The sequence below is a fragment of the Scyliorhinus canicula genome, chromosome 17 (assembly GCF_902713615.1).
Source record: "Scyliorhinus canicula chromosome 17, sScyCan1.1, whole genome shotgun sequence".
NCBI lineage: Eukaryota > Metazoa > Chordata > Chondrichthyes > Carcharhiniformes > Scyliorhinidae > Scyliorhinus > Scyliorhinus canicula.
The window spans coordinates 112,545,173-112,554,715 of NC_052162.1; the positions used below are offsets into that span (position 1 = coordinate 112,545,173).

Consider the following 9,543-nt stretch of genomic DNA (forward strand, 5'->3'; position numbering starts at 1 on the left):
GTGGCAAGTTCTGGAGCAAAGACTTCAGTACTATTGCTGGAATATTGTCAGCCTTTGCTGTATCCAGTGCCTTCAGCCGTACCTTGATACCACTTGGAGTGAATTGTATTGGCTGAAGACTGACATCTGTGATGCAAGGAGACCAAGATGGATCTGCCACTCGGCACATCTGGCTGAACATTGTTGCAAATACCTCATCCTTTTGCACATATATGCTGGGCTTCACTATTGAGAATGGGGATATTTGTGGAGCCTCCTCCAGTGAGTTGTTTAATTGCCCACTACCATTCACCGCTGGAAGTGGCAGGACTACAGAGCTTAGATCTGATGCATTTATTGTGGAATTGCTTAGCTGTCTTACTTGCTGCTTATGTTGTTTGGCACACAAGTAGTCCTGTAGCTTCACCAGGTTGACACCTCATTTTTCGGTATGCCTGATGTTTCCCCTGGCACGCTCTCCTGCACTCATCATTGAACCAGGGTTGATCCCCTGGCTTGGTGGTAATGGTAGAGTGGGGGATATGCCAGGCCATGAGGTTGCAGGTTGTGGTTGAATACAATTCTGCTGCTGCTGATGGCCCACAGTACCTCATGGATGGCCCAGTCTTGAATTATTAGATTTGTTCGAAGTCTATTCCATTTAGCACGGTGTAGTGCCACACAACCCGATATTGTCATTAACAGATTCATCTGCAGCAGGCAGAATGGTGACGATGAGGTCAAGTATCAAGTGTCTAAAAGGAACCTACAGCTCCTGACTAGTTACAGACCATTCCGGGGACAGGAATGTTGTCACAGAATTTATTAAGTTAATTGTAAAAGTACAAAATCACAATAATTAACAAAGGCAGTGGATCTCGACTTCTGGGTGACTGTGGCACTATCTCTTGTTCTGTTGACCAAAGTCTATCTTTTTACTTCATGTTGTGTTGTGCACCGAGCTCCAGAGAATTATAGCTCATTAACCCTTTCTAGCAGCTGCGTCTATTCAGGTCGGTAGTATCCTGCAGTTCTGATTGGCCCAAGCAGCACATGAACAGTCCCTGATTGGTTAAATGGTGTCCAATTCGTCTCCGAAGGATGTTGGTCACCTTGCTGATGTCATATTGCATTAACATGGGCACCTTCCTGATGTCACTTCCCATTAACTTGATCACCTTTGCTGATGTCACTTCCCATTAACTCTGCCATCTTGCTGATGTCACTTCCCATTAACTTGGTCACCTTTGCAGATGTCACTTCCTATTAACTCCTAATTGGTTGCGCAGCATCTCAAGTCACTTGGGGTAACATCCTTTTCTTTAAATTATTTTGATCCCATCCTTAAAAGTTACAAATCCAATGCACAGAGTGGACAGGGGAAGCCCTTCATCCGTCTCAATGCTTGCTCCAAAACCCAATTCAAATTGAATCCCATTTAAGCTCTCCACAAGAGAGACATACAAGATCCAAGCTGACAAGAAAATGCATTGCATCTCATCTTGGGTTTGATCTTAGCCAAAAAGCGATTGCTGTCCCCTGCTTTATATTAAGTTTACCGCTTTGGTACTGAGATAACAAGGCAACACAGGTAAATTGTGTCGACAGAGTTGTAATAAGAGGATGGTTGGTGTCACTTCATGATTGATATTCGTCAGGCTCATCGTCCTCATGGATACCAGAGAACTATAGAATGCCACACGGTTCAGGAGGTCATTCGGCCCGTCGAGTTTGCACCTACCCTCTAAAACAGACCCCTACCTCAGCCCACCCTATCTCCGTAACCCCACCTAACCTGCACATCTTTGGACACAAAGGGGTAATTTTGCACAGCCAATCCACCCAACCGGCACATCTTTGGGCTGTGGGAGGGAATTGGAGCACCCGGAGGAAACCCACGCAGACACAGGGGAAAGAGCAAACTCCACACAGTCACCCAAGGGCAGAATTGAACTTGGTCCCTGGTGCTGTAAAGCAGCAGTGCTAACCACTGTGTCACTGTGCCGAGATGATGCATCTCAGGTGTTATGTGTAACTTCTTAGTGACGGCTGATGCCTGAAGCAAGTTACTTAAATACAAATAACTGAAAGTACACAAGATACACAATCTTAAACTAAACAGCAATTACTATAAAACATAGAAAATAAATCCATAAAGGCGATTGATGTACTAAAGTTCAAGTAACAAGATACACATTACAAAATACCATTTTCTATTAATAAATTACATGTTCATAGGAAGTAAAATTCACAGAAACTACATAACTAAAACACCATTACAGAAACTGATAATAAAACCCACACCCACGCAGAAAATCTGTGTATACTTTGAAGGAAAGTGACGATTTCACTTTAAGTTGAAAAATGAGTATGATTTAAGACATAGCATTTCTCCAACATTGACACAATTAAACTACGGGAAACATCACATGTATTCCCTAATCCGATCTGGCGACTAATCTGGCGACTAGAAACTTTTCACAGTAACTTCATTGCAGTGTTAATTTGAGAATGAAATGAAATGAAAATCGCTTATTGTCACGAATAGGCTTCAATGAAGTTACTGTGAAAAGCCCCTAGTCGCCACATTCCGGCGCCTGTTCGGGGAGGCTGGTACGGGAATTGAACCGTGCTGCTGGCCTGCCTTGGTCTGCTTTCAAAGCCAGCAATTTAGCCCTGTGCCTAACTTAATTTAATTTAATCCTACTTGCGAATAAAGATTATTATCTTGCCATAAAATGTAATAGATTCTCATTCAGCATTAGTCCTGTGGTAAAACCATAACGTAACCCTACTTTGGCTTCAGACAATATGGCACAAGTCACTTGTCAAGGAGGAGTGCACCTGAAGACAGACACTCGCATAGCATGATACTATTTTGAGTGAATTGATTGGGCAACACGGCAGCACAGTGGTCAGCACGGTTGCATCACAGCGGCAGGGTCACAGGTTCGATTCCCGGCTTGGGTCACTGTGTGGAGTCTGCACGTTCTCCCTGCGTCTGCGTGGGTTTCCTCCGGGTGCTCCAGTTTCCTCCCACAAGTCCTGAAAGACGTGCTGTTAGGTAATCTGGACATTCTGAATTCTCACTCTGTGAACCCAACCAAGCTCCAGAATGTGGCGACTAGGGGCTTTTCACAGTAACTTCATTGCAGTGTTAATGTGAGCCTACTTGTGACAATAAAGATTGGTATATTATTATGATGCACATTGGTTCTATGATAACTGAACCAAAATTAAAATGACTGAACATGAACTTTTCTACAATATTATGATCACTGTTACCTAGATGCTCCATCACCACGTTTTTTCATTAATCTTGTCTCACTGCACATTGAAGCCTCAGATAGATTGCTCCCTGTTTGAATCCAGAAGGAACTGCACTACAAAATTCTCTCCAAAAACATTTATGAACCCATGTTTCAGGATATCTTTCCAATCTGATTCTCTCAATCTACATTTGCTTAAAGTCACCCATGATTATTGTGGTACATTAATTACAAGCCTTACTTAATATTTCCTGTACACTCTACCTACAGTGTAATTACTGTTAGGAGGCTCATTAATTATTCCCACAAGAGGCATTTTATCTTTACTGTTTCTTATCTTGACCCAAAGTGATTCTACATCCTGTTCTTTCAAGCTAAGATGTTCTCTCAGTACCAAACTAATGTAATCCTTACTTAACAGGAGTGACCCCGTCACCTTTTACTAGCTTCCTGCATTCTGAATACAGGCCATCATTTGGAACCCAGCCTTGGTCACGTTTCAACCAAGTGTCTGTAATGTCTATCAGGACACACACATTTATCTCTATCCGCGCTGACAATTTATCCCTTTGTTACAAATGCTTTTAGGGGTTCAATATTCCAATAAAGATTTCATAAGATACCTCTTTACCGACCGAGTGGGTAGTGGGTGCCTGGAACTCGCTGCCGGAGGAGGTGGTGGAAGCAGGGACGATAGTGACGTTTAAGGGGCATCTTGACAAATACATGAATAGGATGGGAAGAGAGGGATACGGACCCAGGAAGTGTAGAATATTTTTGTTCAGACGGGCAGCATGGTCGGCGCAGGCTTGGAGGGCCGAAGGGCCTGTTCCTGTGCTGTACTTTTCTTTGTTCTTTGTTTGTTCTTTGAGTGGGTGAGAATCTGGAACTTGCTACCAGTGAGTGGTTGAGATGAACAGCATGAACACATTGAAGGGGAAGCTAGATACATACATGAGGGAGAAAGGAATAGAAGGATATGCTGAGAAGGGGAGACAAAGAGGGGTGGGTGAAGGTTCATGTGGAGCATGAAGAGACCTATTGAGCTGACTGGCCTGGCCCTGTGCTGTAGACTCAATGGAACAGAGACAAATGTATTTAGTTTAGATCTACCTGTAGTGGAAGGAAAAACATAATTTGTTATTCAGGGTAAAATAAATGTCCCTCATCAGCTTTTGTGGATCATTCCAGTGGAAATGTGCTCTCCCAGGCTCAAAGAGCATCAGCCCATTGGAAGCAAAGTGGTGAAACCGGCCAGAATATACCCATTGTATAGAACTTGGTTAGACCACAGCTGGAGTATTGAGCGCAGTTTTACTGCCCTTACCTTAGGAAGATATTATTGTCACAGAGGGAGTGTAATGAAGGTTCTTCGGGGGATGGCAGGAATGTCCTATGAAGAGAGAGATTGGGGAAACCGGGCCTGCGTTCTCTAGAGTTACGAATAATAAGACACAAGATCTCAATGAAACTTATGAAATATTTAAAGGAATAGACAGGGTGGGTGCAGGTGAGATGTATCCCCGGGTTGGGGAGTCTAGAACCAGGGGACACAATTTCAAAATAAGGGGGAAGCCACATGGGACTGGTCTCGGAGGAGACATTTCTTTACTCAGAAGGTTGTGAATCTTTGAAATTCTCTACCCCAGAGGGCTGTGGGAGCTCAGTCACTGAGTGTGTTTAAAGCAGAGACTGACAGATTTCTAACTACCAATAACACAAAGGGATATGGGGATAGTGTGGGGAAAAATGAATTGAAGTGGATGGTCAGCCAGCATCGCATTGAATGGCAGAACAGGCTTGATGGGTTGAATGGCCAACTCCTGCTCCTATGTTCCAATGATACAAAGATAGGTAGGAAAGTAAATTGTGAAGAGGACATAAGGAGGTTACAAAGGGATATAGATAGGTTAAGTGAGTGGGAAAAGGTCTGGGAGATGCAGAATAATGTGGGAAAATGTGAAATTGTCCATTTTGGCAGGAGGAATAAAAACAAAGATTGCAGAGCTCTGAGACTCCGAGGGATCTGGGTGTCCAAGAGCATGAATCACAAAAGGCGAGTGTACAGGTACAGCAAGTAATTAGGAAAGCTAATAGAATGTTATTGTTTATTGTGAGGGGAATTGAATACAAAAGTAGGGAGGTTATGCTTCAGTTCTACAGGACATTGGTGAGACCACATCTGGGGCACTGTGTACAGTATTGCTCTCATTTAAGGAATGATGTCAATGTGTTGGAAGCAGTTCAGAGAAGGTTTACTGGACTCATACCTGGAATTGGAGGCTGGTCTTATGAGGAATGATTGGACAGGCTGGGCTTGTGTCCGATGGAGTTTAGGTGACTTGATTGAACCGTATAAGATCCTGAGGGGCCTCGACAGGGAGGATGTGGAAAGGATGTTTCCTCTTGTGGGAGAATCTAGAAATTGGACTCACTTCTTTGGAACTCTCTTCCTCAAAGGGCAGTGGAAGCAGAATATTTTATGACAGACCGGGACATATTCTTGATCAGCAAGGGGGTGAAAGGTTATCGGGGGGTCAGCGGGAATGTGGAGTTGAGGTTACAATCAGATCAGCCAGGAACTTATTGAATAGTGGAGCAGGCTCGAGGGGCCGAGTGGCCAGCTCCTAATCCGAATGTTATCACATCCTTTATAATAGATTGTTGCATTTTCCCTCCTACTGATGTCAGGCTAATGGGTCTGTGGTTCCCCGTTTTCTCTCTCCCCCCTTAAATAGTGGGGTGACATTGACCACCTTCCAGTCCGCAGGAACCATTCCAGAATCTATAGAATTTTGAAAGATGATCACCAATGTATCCACTATCTCTACAGTCGCCTCTTTCAACACTCTGGGATGTAGAGCATCAGCTTTTGGGGATTTATTAACTTTCAATCCCATTAATTTCTCCAGTGCTACTTTTTCACTAATACTAATCTCTTTCAGTTCCTCGTGCTCACTAGTCCCCTTGGTTCTCTGGTGTTTTGCGGACAATTTCTGTATCTTCCTCCGTGAAGACAGACACACATTGTTTAGTTTCTCTGCCATTTCCTTATTCCCCATTATAAACTCTCCTGTCTCTGCCTGGAATAGACCCACATTGGTCTTTGCTAATCTTTTCCTTTTCACATTCCTATAGGAGCTTTTCCAGTCGGTTTTTATGTTTCTCCCCAGTTTGCTCTCATATTCTATTTTCTCTTTATCAGTTTCTTGGTCCTCCTTTGCTGAATTCTAAAACAAGTTCCCAGTCCTCAGCTTACTCCTATTTTTTCCACGTTATGAGCCTCTTCCCTTGATCTGATGGAATCTTTAAACCTGTTAGCCACGGCTGCATCATTTTCCTGTTGGAATTTTGTTCCTCAAAGGAACTTATATTTTATGTAAATATGTAATAATTCTTTAAATGTTCTTGATTGCCTGTCTATTGTCATACGTTTTATTGTAAGTTCCCAGTCTACTACAGACAACTTGCCTCTCGTACCATGAATTTCCTTATGTGAGAAACATCCAGATAAATTAAACAAAAGAGCCATGCAACTACCACTGCCCATCTTCATGGCAACCTGGCATGTTTTGGAGGGTTCCAAACAGAAATGGGAACTAAGTGTCTTCTAACTTCCAAACACCCGCTGTGATCCTTGTGAAATTTGAAACCAGGTATTTGCAAGAAGGCTCAAACAGCATCAGCCCACAGGAGGCAAAGTCATGAGACCGGCCAGTCCAGCAGAAAGAAACCCTCCAACCCTCCCCATTGTCAGAATGAATAAAATGCAGTCCTGGATTTAATTGACAGCATAACCAATAACAGCAGAGTCCAGCCCTTGGTATTTCTACTGAACCTGTTGGTGTCTCAGCAGCTGCGATGAATCACAAAATCCCTTCCCACATTATGGCTTCTCCTCAGTGTGAACTCGCTGATGTTTCTGCAACATGGATAAATTTCTGAATAACTTCTCACACTGAGAGCAGGTGAACGGCCTCTCCCCAGTGTGAACTCGCTGGTGTGTCCGTAGGTTTGACGATTGATTGAATCCCTTCCCACATTGAGAGCAGGAGAACGGCTTCTCCCCAGTGTGAACTCGCTGGTGTGACTGCAGGTTGGATAACTGACTGAATCCCTTCCCACACTGAGAGCAGGTGAACGTCTTTTCCCCAGTGTGAACTCGCTGATGTCTCTGCAGGTTGGGTAAGCAACTGAATCCCTTCTCACACTGAGGGCAGGTGAACGGCCTCTCCCCAGTGTGAACTCGCTGGTGTGACTGCAGGCTGGGTAACTGAGTGAATCCCTTCCCACACTGAGAGCAGGTGAATGGCTTCTCCCCAGTGTGAATGCGTCGATGTCTCTGCAGGGTGGATGACTGTCTGAATCCCTTCCCACACTGAGAGCAGGTAAATGGCTTGTCGCCAGTGTGAACTCGTCGGTGTGTCTGCAGCTGGGATAACTGAGTGAATCCCTTCCCACACTGAGAGCAGGTGAACGGCCTCTCCCCAGTGTGAACTCGCTGGTGTGCCTGCAGGTTGGATAAGCAAGTGAATCCCTTCTCACAGTGAGAGCAGGTGAACGGCCTCTCCCCAGTGTGAACGCGTCGATGAGCTTCCAGCAAACATGGGGCTCTGAATCCCTTCCCACAGTCCCCACATTTCCACGGTTTCTCCATGTTTTGGGTCTCCTCGTGTCTCTCCAGGTCGGACAATCAGCTGAAGCCTCGTCCACACCCAGAACACGTGTACAGTCCCTCCCCGCTGTGAATGGTGATGTGTTTTCAGGCTGTGTAACTGGTTAAAGCTCTTTCCACAGTCAGTGTTCTGGAACACTCTCACTTGGGTGTGTGTGTCTCGGTGCTTTTCCAGTCACACTGATGGTTAAAATCTTTTGATGCCGACAGATCCGGCAAATATTACTCCTTCGAGATTCAAAGGCCGATGATAATCAGATCCCAAGGATTCAGTCAAAGTGAGACGCGACAATGGAGATTTCTGTCTGTAATTCCTCCTCTTCTAATATCCTGTAAAAATAATTTGAATCATCACCGTCAGTACAGGATAGAAATTCAGAACAGACAATTCTAGTTTCTCTGGAACATTCTTTCCTCTCTCATTCCCCAAAAGCTGTAAATCTCCATCCCACACACTCTCCCTCCATTCTCACTCTGCTGTATCTAATATTCACCCTCCCAATTCTCCTGAAGGTGCTGATTCAAGCTGATTGACAGATCCCTGCTCACTGCTTCCTGTCCTAGGCACAGAGACCATAACAAATCGGAGTTGCAGTCGGCCAATCGGCCCATCGAGCCTGCTCAACCATTCAATGAGATCATTGTCCGATTTACCTCAGCACCATTTCCCCACACTATCCCCCATATCCCTCAATATCTTCAATATCGAGAAATCTATTATTTTTAAAAAATTAAATTTAGTGTACCCAATAATTTTTTTTTCCAATTAAGGGGCAATTTAGCGTGGCCAATCCACCTAGCCTGCACATCTTTGGGTTGTGGGGGTGGAACCCTCACAGACACGGGGAGAATGTGCAAACTCCACACGGGCAGTGCCCCAGAGCCGGGATCGAACCTGGGGCATCGGTGCCGTGAGGCAGCAGGGCTAACCACAAAATTGCTGCCACAAAACCTATTATGTGGACTATAATGGACGTGTCTACTCGATTCCTGAAGGCAATTCCATTAAGAAACATCTAAGCGGGTTGGAGAGGAGCTAACCACATTTTCTACGAGGCATGGACTATCAAAAGAAATTCAAGAAGAACCGGGATCCAGTTTTTCTGCCAAAGTTATTCAAGGAAGCTATGGATAGATTAGGAGCAAAGCAATTTAACTCAATCATTCATCATCCTAAATTAGAAAGATGGATAAAACTCTAAAGACCATGTTGAGAGCTTGTAGTCAGGATTATCCAGAGGATTGGGGTGAACAAATCCCATTTGTTCTATTTGCAATTAGGGATGCACCTAATGAATCAGCTAAATTCAGTCCATTCAAATAGATTTTTGGTCATGAGGTGATATGAGATGAAAGGACCACTTAAATTGATCAGAGAATAATAACAATAATAATAATAATCGCTTGTCACGAGTAGGCTTCAATGAAGTTACTGTGAATAGCACCTAGTCGCCACATTCCGGCGCCTGTTCGGGGAGGCCGGTACGGGAATTGAACCGTGCTGCTGGCCTTGTTCTAGCCAACTGCGCTAAACCAGCTGAGCCAGCCGTCAGAGACTACGTTATTGGACTATGTGTCAAACTTTAGGGAGACATTAACTAGGGCTGGTGTGTGTTTGTC

At 44.4% G+C, this 9,543-nt stretch overlaps 1 protein-coding gene across 1 annotated transcript; it reads right to left on the minus strand.

The window, feature by feature from the left end:
* Positions 1-6,359: 6,359 nt before the first annotated feature.
* On the minus strand, positions 6,360-7,855 carry LOC119951526 (zinc finger protein 239-like). Its single transcript, XM_038774726.1, has 2 exons — positions 7,843-7,855; positions 6,360-7,805 (listed from the first exon to the last, which is right to left on the minus strand). The coding sequence occupies exons 1-2, from the start codon at positions 7,853-7,855 to the stop codon at positions 7,135-7,137; spliced, it is 684 nt and encodes a 227-aa protein (XP_038630654.1). The 3' UTR covers positions 6,360-7,134.
* Positions 7,856-9,543: the final 1,688 nt, after the last annotated feature.